The 20,720-nt window shown below is 38.7% G+C and overlaps 4 protein-coding genes, 2 non-coding genes and 1 pseudogene across 6 annotated transcripts; 2 read left to right on the top strand and 5 right to left on the bottom strand.

The window, feature by feature from the left end:
• Positions 1-3,718: 3,718 nt before the first annotated feature.
• Positions 3,719-5,450, top strand: LOC103936739 (annotated as a pseudogene).
• Positions 5,451-5,525: 75 nt separating this feature from the next.
• LOC103936717 (beta-glucuronosyltransferase GlcAT14B-like) lies at positions 5,526-8,021 on the bottom strand. The gene is made up of 4 exons (XM_009346572.3): positions 7,449-8,021; positions 6,808-6,883; positions 6,586-6,701; positions 5,526-6,350 (listed from the first exon to the last, which is right to left on the bottom strand). The coding sequence occupies exons 1-4, from the start codon at positions 7,996-7,998 to the stop codon at positions 5,833-5,835; spliced, it is 1,260 nt and encodes a 419-aa protein (XP_009344847.2). The 5' UTR covers positions 7,999-8,021; the 3' UTR covers positions 5,526-5,832.
• A 3,788-nt stretch (positions 8,022-11,809) lies between these two features.
• On the top strand, positions 11,810-13,327 carry LOC103936718 (probable sugar phosphate/phosphate translocator At4g32390). Its single transcript, XM_009346573.3, has one exon. The coding sequence runs from the start codon at positions 11,961-11,963 to the stop codon at positions 12,996-12,998; it is 1,038 nt and encodes a 345-aa protein (XP_009344848.1). The 5' UTR covers positions 11,810-11,960; the 3' UTR covers positions 12,999-13,327.
• A 57-nt stretch (positions 13,328-13,384) lies between these two features.
• LOC125469564 (protein NRT1/ PTR FAMILY 6.2-like) lies at positions 13,385-13,927 on the bottom strand. The gene has a single exon (XM_048566964.1). The coding sequence runs from the start codon at positions 13,925-13,927 to the stop codon at positions 13,385-13,387; it is 543 nt and encodes a 180-aa protein (XP_048422921.1).
• A 454-nt stretch (positions 13,928-14,381) lies between these two features.
• Positions 14,382-14,463, bottom strand: TRNAS-AGA. Its single transcript has one exon. It is a non-coding gene; the product is annotated as a tRNA-Ser (tRNA).
• A 1,624-nt stretch (positions 14,464-16,087) lies between these two features.
• LOC103936737 (AAA-ATPase At3g28510) lies at positions 16,088-17,730 on the bottom strand. Its single transcript, XM_009346589.3, is given in 1 exon segment — positions 16,088-17,730. A coding segment is annotated over 1 exon segment (1,416 nt). The 5' UTR covers positions 17,615-17,730; the 3' UTR covers positions 16,088-16,198.
• Positions 17,731-20,540: 2,810 nt separating this feature from the next.
• On the bottom strand, positions 20,541-20,622 carry TRNAS-AGA. Its single transcript has one exon. It is a non-coding gene; the product is annotated as a tRNA-Ser (tRNA).
• Between the last annotated feature and the right edge of the window lie 98 nt (positions 20,623-20,720).

Raw genomic sequence — 20,720 nt, 5'->3', positions numbered from 1 at the left:
TTTTTAGCTTTAGGAAATATTTGCGTCGGAGTTAAAGAAAATATTGGAAAACCTTTGGACGTGATAACGTTTATTAGGTCCCGAAACTATTTTTTTATTGATTTTTTCAAGTTGAAAATATGAGAGTATCTTTAAATTGAGGTTTTAAATCATTAATTTCAAGTGTTTAAATATTAATTATAATAGATTTAGCATGGGATAATATATTTTGAAGAACATGAATATGATAATTTGTAGTTATGGTAAGATAAATAAAATAAAATAAAATAAATAAAAAGAAAAAAATTGAAAAGAGGGGGATCGGTACGAATGTAGCGACTTTACTTGAGTATAATTGCTAGTTTTATAGCGATTGTAATTCGGTACAATCGCTAGTACTATAGCAACTCCCGTCATGGAGGATCGGGAACTAAGTATCGATCGTAACATTTCCCCCCCCCCCCCCCACCTTTTTCTTTTTCTTTTTCCATTGAATTTCTTTTTCTTTTCCCATTGAATTTATTTTTCTTAGTGCGTTACTTTATTTAGATTCAAATACCTTTTATATTTGTATCCTTATTTTCAAATTTTTTTTGACATGGATTAGAAGAAAATTTTCACCAAAAATACATTTTGTAGAACATCAAGATGATAGTTTTGTGTTGTGGTATGGGCAAGACGAAAATTTAACAAGAATAAAAAAAAATAAGAGGAAAACTAATGAAAATGGCTTAAAAACTTTGAGTTTTAATGATAAAGATAAAATAAAGGGTAAAGTGAATAGTACCATGATTGATTTTTTAGTGTAAAAATGTGATTTTTCGTTAAAGTGAACAGTACCGCGAACTTTTCGTTAAAACTCCCAAAAAATAAAATTTTAAATAAATAAAATTAATGGTTTAGACGTAGTCCAAACTCACGCCTAAGTCCAAACACATGCCCACTAAAAAGTTCAAGCTGCAGTAGAAGCAATCAAGGCCCATGAGGTTTAGTGTTTAGGGGCATGTGAATAATAACACCCTAAGTTCAAGTGTTTAGGGGCGTGTTAATTTTATAGATGTTTTAATCTAAAAATATTTATATTCCGATAAATATTGAAAAATCACTAAACCTAACACTTATTAACTACATAAAATTAATTAGTAAATCATAATTACTAATTATTAAACCATAACCTTTAGCTCTAGCAAATATTTTATGTGGGAATTAACTAAAATGTTCACTTGATGTGATTTTATCCTTTATTAAGCCCCGAAACTATTTCTCGTTAATTTTTTGAAGTTGAAAAATAGAAAGGAAAAAAAAAAAACTAATAGTGGGGTCTCCCAAAGAGATTTGTAGGTGTCCAAAATCTTGGGAATGTGCTAAATTAATTTTAGGAAACATGTGATGCGAGTAAAATGACTATAACTTTGGCTTATAAGTTTATAGCGAATATTGTAAAAGTTCTCAACATCGATTAGAGAACTATGGGTTGTAAATCACAGTTTTTGTGAAAATTTGAAATTTTTAGCTTTAGAAAATATTTGCGTCGGAGTTAAAGAAAATATTGGAAGACCTTTGGATGTGATACTGTTTATTTGGTCCTGAAACTATTTTTTTATTGATTTTTTCAAGTTGAAAATATGAGAGTATCTTTAAAGTTAGGTTTTAAATCATTAATTTCAAGTGTTTAAATATTAATTATAATAGATTTAGCATGGGACAATATATTTTGAAGAACATGAATATGATAATTTGTAGTTATGGTAAGATAAATAAAATAAAATAAAATAAATAAAAAGAAAAAAATTGAAAAGAGGGGGATCGGTACGAATATAGCGACTTTAATTGAGCACAATTGCTAGTTTTATAGCGATTGTAATTCGGTACAATCGCTAGTACTATAGCAACTCTCTTCAGGAAGGATCGGGATCAAAGTATCGATCATAACATTTTTCCCCCCGCCTTTTTCTTTTTCTTTTTCCATTGAATTTCTTTTTCTTAGTGCGTTACTTTATTTAGATTCAAATACCTTTTATATTTGTATCCTTATTTTCAAATTTTTTTGACATGGATTATAAGAAAATTTTCACCAAAAATACATTTTGTAGAACATCAAGATGATAGTTTTGTGTTGTGGTATGGGTAAGACAAAAATTTAACAAAAATAAAAAGATAAAACTTTAAATAAATAAAATTAATGATTTAGACGCAATCCAAACTCACGCCTAAGCCCAAACTTATTCCCACTAGAATGTTCAAGCCGCAGTAGAAGCAGTGGAGGGCATGGATGCCCATGAGGTTTAATGTTTAGGGGCATGTGAATAGTAACACCCTGAGTTCAAGTGTTTAGGGGCGTGTTAATAATAACACCCTGAGTTCGGCGCGTTTCATTGCCCGGTGCATTAGAATTTTTTTCCCTCGCACATCACAATGGTGAAATGTTTTTTTTTTCCTTTAAACAGAGGTTACTCTATTACAACTTATGACTTTAGTGCAAATCCTATCATGGTTGATAGTGACTTATAATATGCCTACCCCAAGAAACAATGCTTTGTCTGCCTAACTATGGTTGACCTTGAGATTAAAATGAAACCATACCCCTTATTGATAACGGCCTATAAATGCCCTATTCCTACACAAGCAACAACAATCGACTCCTGGAATTAAAACCAAACACACCCCCTATAAATGCCTTACCCCTGGCACCTATGTTCCATACGACAAACCATGACTAACACGTGAGATTAAAACTAAACCATACCCCTTATAAACGCCCTACCTTTGACACAATTCGTTTGTACATGCAACAATAGTTGACCCGTGAGATTAAAACTAAACCTTATCCCATATGGACAGTGGCTTATACATACTCCACCCTAACACCATTCTTCGTGCGGGCAACAATGTGCCTGGGCTCGCATTGTTTTGCATGCGTCAGTTTGCCTCGTTTTGCATGCACCAACCTGTCTCATTTTTCGTGCGCCTTGCCCGCTCGTTTTGCATGACAATTTTTTTCGTGTGTTGAGATTGCCTTGTTTTGCATGTTGCAATTTTCGTGCGTTGAGTCTACCTCGTTTTATGTGTTTTCTTACTGTTGTATGAAATTGAAATAAAATAATAACTAAATGTATGAAATTGAAATATTTTAAAGATGTTGTATGGAGTTGCAATTGAACCCAAACTTGAAGGGCTAAAATGTAATTTGATTTTAAAAACTTCTATATTTTAACAATTTAAAAATAACTTTGAAATATACTTTGACTTTTTTATTTTTTTTGGAACAAACGAAATTTCTACATTAAGGGGAGGGTTTGAGTTTAGCCTCACAATGGACTAATAATAATGTGGTTCAAATTCGGCTTTAGCAAAAATCAAACCTAAGACATTTTACTTACAAGTGAAGACCGTAATTATTATTATTATTTTGAACAAACGATATTATCTACATTAAAAGGGTTGAGGAGTGAGTTAAGTCTCACAATGGATTAGCAATGTGGTTCAAATTCGCATTTAGTGAGAATCGAATTTAACACATCTCCCTTACAAGTGAAGAGTGATTATTTTTTTTTAACAAACAATATTATCTACATTAAGGGGATGAGAGTTGGTTAGCAATAATGTGGTTCAAATTCACCATCGATGATAATCAAACCTAAAACTTCTCCCTTACAAATGAATAAAAATACCATTAGATCGTAATACTAAGTGCAAGAACCTAATTATTTGAACCAAGTTGTAATTGTAAACACCCGATGTCTCCAGACTCTTCTTGGGACCGCCCAAAGGGGTAACCCGCCAATTTAGATGATTCAGAAAACCGTTAGAAGCAACGGCCTTGTTTCCTTCCCACAAAAATGCAAAACCCTAAACCAGCTCAAGCAAATCCACGCCCACATCCTTACATGCCGTCTACCCGAAAACCTGTTCGCCATTGCTCCGCTTCTCTCCGCGGCAGCAACTTCCAAAGATGTTTCCTTTTTATCCTACGCGTGCTCAATTTTCAAGCACCACCATAACCACCGCAACATCTTCATGTAGAACACCATGATCAGAGGATATATTCAGTCGCACTTGCCGGTTCCCGCCATTTCGTGCTACTTAGACATGTTGAATTATGGGTTTGTTTCGAATAACTACACTTTTCCGCCGTTGATTAAAGCATGCACGATTCTCGCTCTGAATTTGAAGCTCAGTGGTCGATTAGTTCATGGCCATATGATTCAGTTCGGGTATGGTGATGACCCTTTTGTTATTAGCTCGCTGATTCAGTTTTATGCCGTAATCTATGATATGGAAACTGCAAAGATGGTGTTTGATAAAAGTCCTAACAGGGATGTGGTAGTGTGGACAACAATGATTGACGGGTATGGGAAGACAGAGAATGTTGAGAATGCCCGAGCTTTGTTTGACGAAATGCCGGAAAGAAACACCATATCTTGGAGTGCGATGATGGATGCGTATTATCGGGTGAACGACTTCATGGAGGTGCTTTCTTTATTTAGGCAAATGCAAGAAGCAAGCACAGAGCCTAATGAGTCGGTTCTTGTTAGTGTTCTGACTGCCTCTGCTCATCTCGGTGTGGTCGCACAAGGACTGTGGGTGCACTCCCATGCTAAAAGGTGCAAGCTTGAATTGAACACGAGATTGGGCACTGCTCTGGTTGATATGTACTCGAAATGCGGATATGTGGAAGTAGCATTACGTTTTGAGGGCATTCTTAACAAGGATGCTAAAGCGTGGAAAGTTATGATCGCTGGAGTTGCAATTAATGGGGATGCATTGAAATCACTTGAACTCCTCAATAAAATGGTTTTAGATAGGATACAACCCACAGAGACCACATTTGTTGCCATTCTCTCGGCTTGCACACATGCAAAAACGGTTGACAAGGGCCTTGAATTGTTTCATCAAATGGAGACCCTTTACGGGGTTAAACCTGGGCTTGAACATTACGCTTGCATTGTTGACCTATTGGCTAGAGCAGGCATGGTGGAGGAAGTTGAGAAATTTATAGAGGACAAGATGGGAGGGCTAGGAAAGGGGGGATGCCAACGTGTGGGGAGCATTGCTGGCTGCATGTAGAGTTCATGGGAATGTTTAAATTGGCAACAGAACTTGGAAGAAGCTTGCAGATATGGGAGTAGCCGACTGTGGCATTCATGTTCTTTCGTATAATGTGTACAAGGAAGCTGGCTGGGAATTGGAGGCGAATAGAGTCAGAAATATGATCTATGAAGCGGGAATGAAGAAGAAACCTGGTTCCAATGTGATAGAGGTAAATGGCGCGGCCAAAGAATTCTTTGTTGGTGATCTTTGTCATCCACAAGCAGAAGAAATGGTTAATATGCTCAACTCCTTTCGTAAAATGGTGAATTTTGAGGATATTTGAGGAGGTATCCATTTTATTTTTCATAATTTTATCTAACTCTGTTATTTTATTTTGCATAATTTAATGCAAAGATGAATGAATATATTTTACCAGTTAATTTACAGAAAGTATGAAACATATTAACCTGCAATTGTTCAATTCTCGAACCTGCTTCCACAAAACTAAACAAGCATGACTCAAAAACACTCATCATTATGTAAATTGAATAATGCATTACAGTACACCTTCAGCTTTTCAACTAGAAGAATATTGTATTGAACATTACCATATATGATAAGCTGGTAATGCAGAAATACATATATATATATATAATTATATATATGATTGTAGGTATGAACTTCTCTTCCCCACTAAGTACATATAGCCTGCTAATATGCCCTTGTCAGCCATTATTACTATGAACTAAGATCAATCGTCGACATCGCTTACTAGGTATAACTTCTAAGACTAACATAGTAGTTTACCCACTGTTTTGGGTGTCAGGTGCATTGCTTCGCATGAAAATCCTCGGCAGATATCAAACTGGTGACGAGGCGCTTTAGCCTTTGAGCACCAAGACCCGGCCTAAGAGTGGTGATGTTTTTTAAACTGTAATCTGGAACTGTCGCACTTCCATTTGCTTGAGTACTGAACCATCCACCTGGCACATATCCATCGGCATTGCAGCCTAAAAGCTCAGAGTCGATCTTGTCAAGAACTGACTCATTCCTCCCAAATTTCCTGGCGAAGGGCGCATTACTGTCTACCATGCGCTGGAAGTCATCCATGACGAGGAAATGTGGATGTTGTTTTGGGGGGTTGTCCCATGATATGAAGTGGAGATCATGGTTCACAGTAGTGTTCTGAAACTCCTCAGCGTTGCAGATGACAGTGTGGAAATACCCTTCTGGTGAAGAGAGAAAGTTGGCATAATACATAAGGACTGTCCTTGGCAGATTGTCCCAGCCCCATAAAATATACTCGATAAAAGGACGGGAGAGCATCATCCAAGCAGACCCTGAGGAAATTATTGAGCAGAATCCAGAATCAGCTATAAATTATACGTATAGAGGTTGCGTTTGGATATAGTGACTAAGATTCGTAAACTTTTAGAAGGCAGCTGCCATGTAACTTATGTTAAAGAACAATATAAGCAGCGCACTTTCTACTTTGAAAGCGTAAGATACAACACGTTACAGATCTTGAACCAGATACATGCTCAAATGAGAAGCAGTGGAAGCAGAGATTTTCACCTGTAAACAGCTTATATGCAGTCGGCACGCTCCTCTTCTGTGAGATCCAGAATACATCTGATTTTTGCCGGCTATACAGCCCCGGATCAATTATAACGGGCTTTGCCCTCTGATCCCTGTGGGATTCATGCAATTTAAACCTTTAGGAGCAGTTATATACAACTTTGCACACTTAATGTGTCCAACTAATTACTACAAAAGGAGGGGAGATGAGCCACATACTCCTTCCAGCCAATGTCACTGGTATGCTCAATGAAATTAAGATTTCTTGGAATGGATGACAAGACATGAAGCAGATCTGTTAGACAAACGCGTAAATCAAGGCGTTAGGATATGACGATGCAGCTTAATCATTTAACCCCTACTCTAAATTCAACGATAAGAAATCAGCACGGAAAGTAACAGATTGCATGAATGCCGGATATCACAAACAAAACTACAAAGACTAAACCCACCCTCGCCCCTCCCTCACTCGTCTTCTTTGTATTACAGAACAATAGCAGTATCCGAATGCTTTTCAGTACAGTTAGCAATGAGCAGAAGCGGTAACAAACTTTTTTGGACAAGGTGATATAATTTTCTATTACCCTAATTTACGGAGCAAGGAAATAGCAGAAACATTATCCTCGCCAACTGGCCTAACCCACGTCTGCCAAAACTAAAAGCGAAAATAATAAGTTATACAAACTGCTTTGCACCTGCCAAAATAAGCCTGAGAAACCAAGAAATCCAATGCAAGAATACAGAAAATATAGCAAAGTCCAATGCATAACCAAAATTAGCAACAAATTAAAAAACTAGTCATAAATTATCCAAAAGCAGAAAAAATAGCAGTAAAAGAATCAGAAAGGCCAAAAATTTACCATCTTGCGTCACCAAAGGATAATCAGAAGCACTCAAATTGATAAACCAATCCCACTCGCCACCCTCCTTCAACAAAATCGCCGCCGCGTGCAGCGTATTGGTGACCATCGTCGGCCCTCTGTACGTCACCAAATTGGCCCTCACCACCGCCCTGACATTCCCCAGCTTGGCAAACAGCGGCTCCTCCTTCACAAATCTCGCCAAGTCCAGCCGCTCCTCCGCCGACGCCTCCAGGTCCAAATGCACTGCGTATTGATTCCTCGGATGGTACAGCGCTTTCAGCGTCCGCTTCAAGCTGCCGCCGTCGCCGACGGAGCCGGAGATCAAGTAGGCCAATCTGGGAACTGGGTTTTTGGAAGTTTCCGAAATCTTTAGCTTCGATTCCACGAAATGTGGGAGGTGTTTTTTCACACGGGGTCGGTAAAATAATGCGGAAGACGAGCTGGAAGAGGTAAAAACAGTAATGAAGATTAGCAGGGTGGAGAGAAGAAGTGAAACCACCAAGGGTAAAAACCATTTCTTCTTCTTCTGTGGCTTGTTGGTATCCATTGTTGCCGGCGACCAAGCTCACAGCAAGTAACAACCAAGATTTAATCAGCTGAGAAGGTGAGGAAAAATGGAAGCTTTTTCATTTGGGGGGTTTTGGTTTCGGCGGCTGAGGATATGGGGTTGTGCGCCTGGAGAGGGATCTGTACTGATGAGAGAGAGAGAGAGAGAGAGAGCGAGAGGTGGTTGGTTGGTGGGGTTCACGGAATGAATGGACACAATTTGGTAAGTGATTAATTTTTCTGTTTAGTGTGTATAAACAATGAGATTCTGAGGGAATGTGGTTGCAGTGGGAATGCAGTAATAGAATACTCTTTTCATGAGTGATTTTCGGCAGTGAGGTCTGTCGTGAGTCCACGCTTAAGCCGACTTTGTACGTCTGGAACGTCATTGTAACGGTATTTAATTTAATATTACATTTTTCATGCAATATTATATGTCATCCTAAAGATATTTTAACACAATTATTAAGGGATTGCCTAATGGTTGGAATGAATTTTAAGCTCGTACTTCACACAACATGTCCTAAATTCGATTCCTGACGCTAGGCTGAATTGTCTCGATGAGTCTTTTCGATTCCTGAAATAGTGGATTATCGTAATGAAACTACCAATTGTTCCCCTTTTGCAGAGAATAAATGATACATTAACCCAGTTACGTACTATCAAGTAAAATAATTTAATACAAATGAAGAGTGTGATTAACGAAATACCGACGCGAAACATTTTCGTTACAAATAAATTTATCAGGCATGACTTTTTAGGACCGTGTTACTTTAAAAGAAGAATCAACACGCGGTGGTGAATGAATGGCCAGATTGGAGAAAAGAGCTAAATTAGCTGTAAAAGAAATCTTTGTCCCCTATTATGTGGGGGCACACATCATGGCCGTATTTATTCATGCATTGCACCTTGGTTTCAATCATGATTGATTGTACATGGCCTCATTTTTTTTTTTTTTTTATTAATTAATTAATTTTTTTTAAGAAAATTTGAATTTCGCCTGTGCAAATAGAATCCATCGCCTGAAAATGCCTCACGGCCGCCCGGCCACTGTAACAGCAATGAAATTTTGAACTTGTAACAAGACCTTGGAAACGGGTTGTATTCATGTTTGTTATTGTGTCATACATGTTGTCGTATCAAACATGTTATTTTAACGGATTTTTAACAGGTGACCGGATAACGACTTAACTCGTTATCATGTCGTGTAGTTTCATGTTAGGTTAATAAATTATGCAAGAAATGATCATATCTAATGTCTAAACCTTACAAACAGGTCATGCTCATGTCACTTACGTGTCACACCCGTTATCTTAACGGGAGATCCGATGAAGATTTGATGACAACCCGATTCTTTAACATGTTCTTAACGTGTTATCCGATAATGATCTGTTTAATTAATGGGTTATCCCAACACTTATTATTTTCATATTATTTCCTATCGATTAACAAATTGTGCAATAAATTGTCCAATCTAATCTTAACCATTATAGTTGTCTTTGCGTAACTTCTCAAACAATGAAACAATTTTAATTTTTCTATTTTTTTTTTATTTTTTATTTTGCAATCATATCCCATTAGTGGTTTTTCTCTATCCTTGGAGTGACAGCCCAAAGCAAGTGGACTATTAATATCTTGGGCTCAACCTAACACCTATTATTTCGTATTATTTCCCATCAATTAACAAATCGTGCAAGAAATTGTACAGCCTAATCTTAACCATTATAATTGTCTTTGCGTAACTTCTCAAACAATGAAACAATTTTTATTTTTTCTATTTGTTTTTTTTTCTTTTGCAATCATATCCCATTAGCGGTTTTTTTTCTCTCCTTGGAGTGACAGCCCAAAGCAAGTGGACTATTAATATCTTGGGCTCCTTTCATACTTTTGGCCAGTCCCTACTCTGGGCATACACAATTTGCAATCCAAAGGCCCATTTGATGTCAACCTCAAGAACATATCATGAAATCTACTCATGTCTATATCACAAGACAACTGTATATTAAGCTCGTCACACACTGTTATGCGTTTAAATTTTAGAAAATTAGTTCCAATAGCGTTGGTAGAGATAATCACCGTTTAAAGAGAACAACTATGAAAGAGAGAATTATAACTAATTTCCGTGATGTGGAGTGAATAAATAGCTTTAATGTACCAATACTTTACCATAACGTCTCAGTTGCAGGAAAGTTTTGCACCGTCAAAGACGGTCTAGGAAACAAATGTTATTGTAAAGGAGTCAAATATGGCTGAATGCACCTTTGAGTAGTCGGCATGAGAACCATCCTTTCAACCCACGCAAGGGGGGAAGAAGACGGGTGTCACCATCTTCCTCTTCCTGACCTGGATCTTCGCCCTTGATTGCGAGCGACCTAATTCAGTCTTTTTCTTTGCCCAACTTCTAAGTGGTCTTAGTCAACACACCTCTTAATCCCTTTCAAAGGTCCTTAATCTGAAAAATATAATGGTATGTAACTGAATTGTCTTGCCAAAAATTGAGAAGGGAATTTAAAACTAAGAAATTTGGTTTTGGTCGTTGCATCATTGATTAAAATTTTAACGGTCTAGAAATTCCAATACATAGGAAACACTAGTGTGTTGGAAATACAGGTAGGTATCTTCAATTGGTTGAAATTTTTTAAATTTTCAACCAATTGTATTGTGAGATTGATAAGAAGACTTTCTAAAAAATGAGACTCTTGATGAACTCTTTGGCACCTCATGTTTTGACACAATGTTTTATAATGTTAGCACGTGATTAACGTTAAACTATGATGTGACCGAGAGTCTATAAAAAATCTTACTTTAATACCATCTCCAACCCTTAGGCTAAAACCTAAAATTTTTAGCCCATAAACAATTTTTCTACTCCAACCCTTCTGACCTAGATTTTTTAGTCCGAGATTATTAAAAAATAAATTTAGGCTAATTTTTTCTTTTAAGGTAATTTAAAAAAAAATTATGTACACTATCATAATTTAATTTTATGAACATTTTAACATAAAAATATTTAAATTCCGATAAATATTGAAAAATCGCTAAATTTGAGTGAATTTTGAGTTAAATAATTTTTTTAATTATTTTAGCCATTGGATTTAAATTTGGACGGTTAGACCTTTTTTTTACAGTTAGATTTGATTATATTCGATCTCAGTCATTGAATTCAATAAATCTTGAGAGACATGCCTATGTGGGTGGGGTCCTACTGGTGGTGTCTGCACCATTTTCTAGGCTAAATCCTGGGAGGAATTTGACTTTTGTTTGACTTTTAGCTTTTAACCCACACATTTAGATTTGGCTTTTGTTTGACTTTTAGCTTTTAACCCACACATTTAGCATGGGTTGGGTTTGAGGGGGGAATGAAACCTAAAAAATAGCATTTAGCCCAGAATTCAGTTTGATTTAAGAGAATATCATTAACATTTCTCTTATATAGTTTCCCCTTTATTATATTTCATATACCGGACGTATTTCTATCGCTCTCACTATGGTACAATATCTTTCTTTGGTAAGTATTGTTGATTTCCGGCATTCACATCGGCTAATTCTGGTAGGCGATGAAATAAATTACCATTTTATGTTATAGTATTTAATTTAATTGTTCAATACCAAATTCCCATTTGCGAAAAACCAATAAAAAATAAAAAATAAGATTAAATTTCACATTATTTTAGTCAACGAATACCTAACACTAGCTAAATTACAAAAATACCCATATCTCACAGAGATTACAAAAGCCCAAATTCTAATCCAACTGTTACTCCTCCTCCACCACTCTCCCTTCCGCACTGACACAATTTAGAGAGAGAAAGACACACATTTTTTTAGAGAGAGAGAGAGAGTCTCCTCCTTATTAAATCCCAGTCCTCTGAGAGCCCAAATCTAGGGTTTGAGTTTTCAGACTTCAGATCCAATCTAATCAGACCCCCAAATTAGGTTTAGGGTTTTCAGATTCCCAAAAAAATGGCGCTTTCAGAGGGGGTGGTGAAGAAGGTCCTCCTCTCCTACGCCTACGTCGGAATCTGGATCTTCCTCTCCTTCACCGTCATCGTCTACAACAAGTACATCCTCGACCGGAAAATGTACAACTGGCCGTTTCCGATCTCCCTCACCATGATCCACATGGCCTTCTGCTCCTCCCTCGCCTTCCTTCTCGTCCGCGTCTTCCGCCTCGTCGACGCCGTCTCCATCTCCCGCGACCTCTACCTCAAGTCGGTCGTCCCCATCGGCGCCCTCTACGCCCTCTCCCTCTGGTTCTCCAATTCCGCCTACATCTTCCTCTCCGTCTCCTTCATCCAGATGCTCAAGGCCCTTATGCCGGTCGCCGTCTACTCCATCGGCGTCGCCTTCAAGAAGGACGCTTTCAAGAGCGACACCATGCTCAACATGGTCTCCATTTCCGTCGGCGTCGCTATCGCGGCGTATGGGGAAGCCAAATTTAACTCCTGGGGAGTTACATTGCAGCTGTTGGCCGTGGCGTTCGAGGCCACAAGGCTGGTTCTGATTCAGATTCTACTTAATGCAAAGGGTATTAGTTTGAATCCGATTACTTCGCTGTATTATGTTGCGCCGTGTTGTTTCGTGTTCTTGTGCGTGCCGTGGGTCATTGTTGAGCTGCCGGTGTTGAGGGAGAGCTCGAGTTTTCACTTTGATTTTGTGATTTTCGGGACGAATTCGGTGTGCGCATTCGCTTTGAATCTGGCTGTGTTTCTGTTGGTGGGGAAGACCTCAGCTTTGACTATGAATGTTGCTGGGGTTGTCAAAGATTGGCTTTTGATTGCGTTTTCATGGTCGGTGATCAAGGATATGGTGACACCCATCAATTTGATCGGGTACCTGATTGCGTTTGGCGGGGTTGCGTATTACAATCATGCCAAATTGCAGGGGCTTAAGGCAGCCGAGGCGCAAAGGAAGTCACAGCAGGACAATGTGGAGGCCGGTAGGTTGTTGGAAGAGAGAGATGGGGAAGGGAACGGAAAGAAGAGTGAGACTGAGGATTGATTTTCTAACAGATAACTTAAACATTGTATGTGAGAAAGATGAAGATAGCGAATTAGATCAAAGATAATCGAGGAAGGAAATGGAAAGCTTGTTAATTGGTCACAGTTAGCAGCTATTGTTTGGGGGTATGTGGTGTTACACGGTTGTGGTTTACTTACTCTTTATTTTTATATCCAATAGTTCAATTTAGCTGCGTCAATTTCAATTACCGGGGGGTTTGTGTTTGATCATCGCCGTGCGAAATTATAAATGTTTTCAGACTCGTAATTTAGTTTACGAGGAGAGCTTAAACTTATTGAGTATATCAATATTAATGTGCCTTATTCTTAGTGTGTTATTTATACCAGTTTGTTCTTGTATTTTGCCTCTACTCGGTTGAATGCTTGTCAAATTTTGGTTTGGTTGAACACCAATTTTATAGCTGTAGTTCTAGAATTTCTTGCATCTTCCATTTCTTTGATAGTTGTATAGACTTCCAGCCATAAATTGGTCGAAAAAGGCTGTGTTACTTCATTCCCATAAATTGTTTCGAACTCTCCGACAACGAGAATGGTCAAAAGTCCGTAGAAACAATCGAGCCTGCCCTGATTTATGGTTTTTGCAAGCCATCCGCCATTTTTGCCTCCTGTCACCTTATTCACAATCCAAACCCGGAGGCTACTGAAGAAGAAACCGAAGGATAAGGTACCGAGGAAGAGGCCTGTCCTCATAGTTTTCAGCCCCGTGGGCGATTCCGTTATGAAGAAATCAAGCTGCCCGGTGGGCATGAAAGCATTACCATAACCCACGAGCAAGAACTGTGGGAGCAAGAAGAAAACCCTAATAGGCAGAGGATTCAATCCTCCGTTGGCTTTCGCCACGGCCAACCTCTTCCTCGCACATTGTGCTGCTCTCATCCCAAAAGTTGCTAACACAAGCCCTATTGCCATTTTCTGCAGATGGGTGAAACCTGTATGGTTGCATTGCAAGCAGAAAGAAGGAGTCTTATCATTTAGAAATAACGTTTTGTATGCGCGGTCCAAATTCACAGCCTAATTTCATAACATTAATTTTGTACATGGCCGGCCTTCGCGTCTCTTCATAAGAGGTATGATGACACGGTCGTTGAAACCGAGAGTGATCATGATGGCTATAAAGAATAGGGTGAGAGATCCAGCCGGGATTTGGAAGTTTCCGATCAACCTATCCATGGTCGATGCTTGTTGTACAGAGACGGTCATCATCTGTGCATAACTAGTACAAAATTATGATAATTGTCCACCATATCAAAAGTAGTCTTTATCACCATATTTGACATATGACGTTGTTAGGTAACCAAGGCCGTGTTTGGTGCTTAGGATTGGATTGGATAAAAACAAAAAAAAACGTGGTCAAACAAAAAAACGTGGTCGGCAGGATTCGAACCTGCGCGGGCAGAGCCCACATGATTTCTAGTCATGCCCGATAACCACTCCGGCACGACCACTTGCTGTTGATGAAGTTACAATTTACATATATTAATTAAATATACGCTCTTAAATAATGATGCCATAGAAAAGAGTTCCAATGATGATCAATATTATAGCAGTTAATATTTGGACAACAGCACAATAAGAAATAAATTTCTACTTGTTTGTTTGTATGAATTTGAAGGTTTTTTGTGACTTCATGTACGAATTCTCAAATGATGACTTGTCACATCTTTGTGTTTGAATTGATTAATATTTTTTTTGTCGAACTAAGTTGATGAATGTTAGTTCTGTCTCTTTATCGCTGAAACAATTTTCAACAAGATTTTGGATGATGAGAGAAGGGATGGAGTTAGACCATGTCCCATTTACTAGTGCAGTTTCGACTTACGGTTATGAGCAAAATTTAAGACTCGTGAAACATATATATGGCGTGACTATAAAATCAGGACACGGAAGGCATGTTTTGATTTTTAATGTATTGATCTCGACATATTCAAAGTGTGAGGATACTGAAGATGCAAAATTGGTGTTTCAGTACATGAACGATATGTAGTTTCTTGGGTGGAAGAAGGCCGAACGATTCATGAAGTTGATCAGTCAAATCCCAGGCCAGCTAGGGTTTTCGTTGCTGCAAAGCCTGCACGGGGCATGCAGGATACACGGGAACGTAGAGATGGGTGAGAGACCGTCCGACGCGCTGATGGGATTGGAACCGACGGAGTCTGATGCTTACGTGCAGATGTCGAACTAGTATGCTGAGAAAGGGGAGGGGACTGGGAAATGGTGACGAAAATACGAAAAGGGATGAGAGATAGGGAAGTGAGGAAGTTAGGTTTAGCTGGGGGGACACTGGTTGGTAGTGGTTGCATCCATTTTCCTCGGGCGATACGTCTGACCCGCTTTCTGAAGAGATTTGGAGAATGGCGAAATGCTTAGTATTGGAGATGAAAGTTTTTAGAGGGTGACAATGGATGCTTTCTCAAGGCCCTCACAGTAGATAAATTTTCCGAAATTCCCAGCACTTGTGTCAGCACTTGTGAGAATCGGACACATAAATTTATTTAATTAATTAAAAAAAAAAAAGATTATTTTAGTGTCAAATTTCATTGAACTCGGGATTCTGAGTTTGGTTGCCTCATTTCCTCATACCACTTGTACAGAAAACATAAGGAAAGTATACAAGGTGGATGTTAGTGTAAGTTGAAAAAGACGGTTCTATGAACTGTTAATTTGGAAGAAGAAAACAAAAGAAGGTAAAAGCACAGAAGAAAAGGAAAGTGGCTATTCCTTTCACTCTGCAAATCACAGAGGAAAAATTATCTTGAGTGATTGCCTTTTCTTTTGATTGCTTTTCCTTGTCCCCACAAAACGTGAAAAGGAGGAGAATAAAACTATCACACTCTAGAAGCTGATCACAGCCACTCATCTAGTTAATAGCTAGGATCATTACACATGACACTTATGGCCTTACACTAGGTAATCTTAAGCACAAGTGAATACATAATTAGACACGGAATTAACCTGGCTGCTGAAAATTCAGCAGCCACTCCTGCTTACACCCAATCACGGGTGGACACGTGTAAGCAGGAGTGGCTGCTGAATTTTCAGCAGCCGAGTCTTGTTCATTAGACACATAGCTTATTCACTAATACTAATCTGCTCACAGCTTATAATTCAACAGTGGGAAATTGAGTACACAAACAGTCACACTAACATACAAACATAGTATTAAAGGATCCGATGCTTTTCCTAATTTTTGGCTCTCTTTTTATCTTCTATCAAATGATCTTGTGTGCTTGTCAAGCACTTCCTCTTCAGCTGATTGTTTCCGTCTTTCCTTTCTTCTATGGCTATTAACTTTCCGTTCTCTTTCTCCTTCTCGAGAGCTTGGATCAGGTTCTGCAGGCAGAGGTCAACGTTCCGAGAAAGTGTCTTGGGCATCAAATGCTCCGTAACATCTGCTGGAACCACATTGGTTTCCCCCAGCAACTCACAAATCGCGGGGAATAGATGGTGTGATTCGAGTTTAAGGTAGTTTCTAGCCAGCACCTTGAATGCTTTAAAGGTGCAGTATGATAGTTTTATGCGCTTGTCCAACCTTCCTTTTCGAGTGAGTGCAGCATCGAGTTTCTCCATATAGTTGGTGGTGAATACTATCAACCTCTCTCCTTTACAGGCTGACCAGAGCCCGTCAATGAAATTCAAAAGCCCTGAAAGAGTAACCTGGCTCAGTATATTTGCTTCCTTTTCCTTTCCATCACCTGTATCTTCCTTCTCTATCACCTTATCATTCTTCTTACTCCTTTGCCCCGTGAGATCAAGTGAACAATCAATGTCTTCAATCACAATAATAGACTTGTTCAATGTTTCAAGTAGTAGCTTCCTCAGCTCGGTGTTGTTCTTAACTGAAGTCAATTCAAGATCGTAAAGATTGTAGCCCAAAAGATTTGCCATGGCGGCAATCATGGTGGACTTCCCAGTTCCCGGGGGGCTATAAAGGAGGTACCCTCGCTTCCACGCCATCCCAGTGCTTTTATAAAACTCTTCCGCTTTGCTGAATGCCATTAAATCATCCATAATCTCCTGCTTCTTCATCAGATCCATGGCTAGTGTCTTAAATGTTGCAGGGTGCTCAAACATAACATGGCTCCAACGTGCCTCGTTGTTGGTATAAAGCTTCATTTCCCGGTTTCTCATCTTAGTTGCATTGCCCTCTTTCATGACATGTTTGATATAAGGCCCAACAATGAGAGCCCTGTGCGTTTTATGGAAAGTGAGCTTGTAGTGCCATCTCTCACAAGGAACCAGAGGGTGCGCCGAATGTTGCATAGCAATGGTTTTCTCTAAAGCCCACCATACTTTGGCTCCTTGAAACTCGTCAGCAACCTCTTCATTAAGATCCATGCTAAGCACAAGGGACTGGTTTTTCTTCACGTAGCCACGCAGCCGCTTTGCTTCTTTGGAAGCTTTGGACCTCAAGTGGTTGTCAATGGCGGAGAAGGCTGCACTCTGCGTCAGACTCTACTCTCCAGAACAGTCACTGAATTTGATTTTGATGTAAGGATAATAAATGGAACCGACTACCACTGGATAGATCCAATCAATGTGACTTAAGACACTCAGTGGAAAGCATTCTCTTAAGATAGCCCACGCAGACGCAGACATTGTATGGCTAATTTCTATTTATGGATGCTAATTGACCTCCCTTTCACTCTTTTCTTGCTTCTCTCTTGGCTTCATGTCCTCAAATTATTTATAGGTGGCGCCAGGTTTTTCCTTATTTATTAATTTTTTTTTCTGCTGAGTTTCGGAAACTTGCTGGCAATTACAGTATATGGAGGAATCAGAAACACAATTTCCTGTAGACCTTCCTAAATTCCCATGACGCACAATAACGACAGCGACAGGCGGTAAGATTCACCGATTTTAATGTGTCATGGAAGGTTCAGACATGTTTCATGGCCTTTTCTTAACTCTTCTTTTTCAGTATTTTTGAGTATTTCAGTAGGGACCGGCATTGTAGTCTTCCAGTTGGACTCATGCTGTTTTCCCATGACGCACTTCTGCCTGTGTAATCAAGAAAGAATATGGTTCTTCGAATCTTCGTACACAAACTTCTTCTGAGCAATTTCCTTGCGGCTCTTATTTTGACCATCTTAACAGGTTCTTTATTTCCTTATCCGAAAAAGTGAGCTTATTTCCTTTTAGAGAGCTACTAAACCCACCCCACAATCTTATTTCTCCACCAACTTTATTTTCCCACCCCATTATTTTTGGGCTGAGCCCATGATTACTCTCGGTCTAATAGAAGCGTTAAGAATATTCTCACCAAGGGCCTGGCCCAGTGGGATTTGGTCGAATCCTATTAGGAAGTGGTTTCATCTGGATAAGGAAGGGTGTCCGAATCCTCTTATAACAAGGAATCCTCAAAGGCTAGTTATGCTTCGAATAAGAAAAGATGTTAAGATTCAAGGGTTGAATTTAGATGATAAAGGAACTTGATTCAGAGTCCTAAATGAACCAGGATTGGCCGAGACCCATTCAAATTTGGTTAAGGAATTCTAGTCCGAATGGAACTTTACTTCGGTCGTGAGGGAATTACTAATATAAATAAAGAGGGGTGTGCATCATTCAAAGCCCCTCCAAATCAACACACAAAGCTACCTTCTGCAAACTCTTACTCTACGTGAAACCTCTCAAACATCTTGAGATTATTATTTTCCTTTTTCCCGCCAACATACCCTCAGTTTGGATAAACAACACTGTGTTGGCAATCGGCAACATCTTTAGTTTGGATAAACAACACTGGAACCGTAGAATCAGCCGACCGATAAGTACCTTAAATTTGGATAAACAACACTGCTTTGGGACCGACTGGTTATCTATCTAAGTCTTGGTCAGCAAGGATTTCCGAGTCCTTGTTGGAAGAGGTCGTCTCATCAGCATTCTCAGTGAAGTGAGGTATTACCAGGTTACGACATTCGGCACATTGAAAGCCGAATTTGATATTGAACTTCGCATAACTAGTAGCCTTGTCTTCATGCCCTAGAACCCGAAGGTCGATATGTGTTCCTTCCTCAGCCGCAGTCACAAGATTCAAAAGTCATTAGCGCACCTAACGCCACATCAACATTCATTCACTCCCTGACCAAGCTCAGCCGTCGAGTTGGCACACCCCGCATTCAACCGAATGACGTAGTTAGCTTATTAGTTATTCAGTCTGCACGCCATGTAGGCTAAGTAGTTTTTAGAACCAACACCTATTCGAAAAGTAAAAAAGAAAGAATGCACTTTTCCCACCCACTGATATTCTTCAACTATCCCTTACAAAGAAAATTAGCCACCCCCACACATCCACCCACCAAACCCCCACGACCACTTGACGGCAAGCAATCCCCTTCTCACTGTCAGCCAACTCTATCTCTAATTTTATCAAGACTGTAAGGATGAGCAAGATTCTCGATCAACCTCGTAGTCGCTCCATGCAATTACAACTCAAGTAGAGGATTAATCGAAGAAGAGGGTATCCAAACCATATCAACTATATGACCTGAACACAGTTCCACGCGGATTGCCGAAACTATTAATGGGTATAAGAGAGAGAAAAAGAGTAAGGTTTCTTAAGGTAATTGAAATTGGTCTACGATGTCTGATGAAGAGTTGGAATGGATAGAAAGGAATTGACATAAAAGATGAGGAAAACGGTGATTTCAACTTGGTTGGTGCCGTTGCGATGGCTTCAACTTGCTGGGCTCATGTTTTCGTTCATTCTATTTTCAATTTTTTTTTAATTGAAAATTAAAGTTTACAAAAAGTAAGAAGAATTTAACACACACACACAAAAACAGAAAAGAATAAAAGGTTAAAGATGGTCTTATTAGTCATTTTGTAAAGGTTAGAGATGTCAATAAAATTATCTTTAAAAAGTGGGTGGAGAAATAGTGCGGATGGGTGGGCAATTGGGCATATCATCACCTGTTCCTTATCAGCGATTGTGACTCTTAGTCTGACCTTCTTAGCAATTCCAGTTGTAATAAATATGAGGGTAAATTACACAAAACTACTTTAATTATGAGTCGAATTATAATCTCATACCTCATGTTTTAAAAATTACAATGTCATACCTCATCTTACAAATTTGTTGCAATATCAGACATTCATTAGTTGTTCTGCCAATTTCTCTATTAAATGTTGACGTGGCTTGAGGCGGAGTCCATTCTCTAGCCTAACTGGATTAAAAGCTTCCATTAGTGTACTCTAATTATTCCTTTGTAGCCAAAGTTCAAAGAAAATAGAAAGGGAAATTCATCTTTTAAGATAGCATATATCAATTGTCAACAATTTGAAGCATTTAACAGTAATAATGAGTTGCATTTAGTTTTATCTATTTATATATATGTCGTGTTTATATCAACTTATAGATTAACCAATACGAAAAATAATATAAAGTTAATAATTAAATATACAATAACTCGTACTATTCATCCGACTAAGAAAAAGTGTAATTTTTTTTGGTCAAGGATAATGCAATCTACTCTACCGAGTATATCACCAAAAAATAAAAAAAAACTGAAAGATAAAAATATAAAATCGTGGTCGGCAGGATTCGAACCTGCGCGGGCGAAGCCCACATGATTTCTAGTCATGCCCGATAACCACTCCGGCACGACCACTTGACGTTGATCTCACGTTATAATTGCAATATGTACACGTGACATTAATTTGTGTTAGATAATTCGTACAAGTCCATAGAGCCCTGCACCAACTCCAA

Source organism: the organism of the source record quoted next, unplaced genomic scaffold (assembly GCF_019419815.1).
Source record: "Pyrus x bretschneideri cultivar Hongxiangsu unplaced genomic scaffold, Pyrus_bretschneideri_v1 Contig44, whole genome shotgun sequence".
In the NCBI taxonomy this organism is placed as follows: Eukaryota; Viridiplantae; Streptophyta; class Magnoliopsida; order Rosales; family Rosaceae; genus Pyrus; species Pyrus x bretschneideri.
Note: the sequence above shows the minus strand (reverse complement) of the source record. Positions and strands in the feature narration are given on the sequence as shown.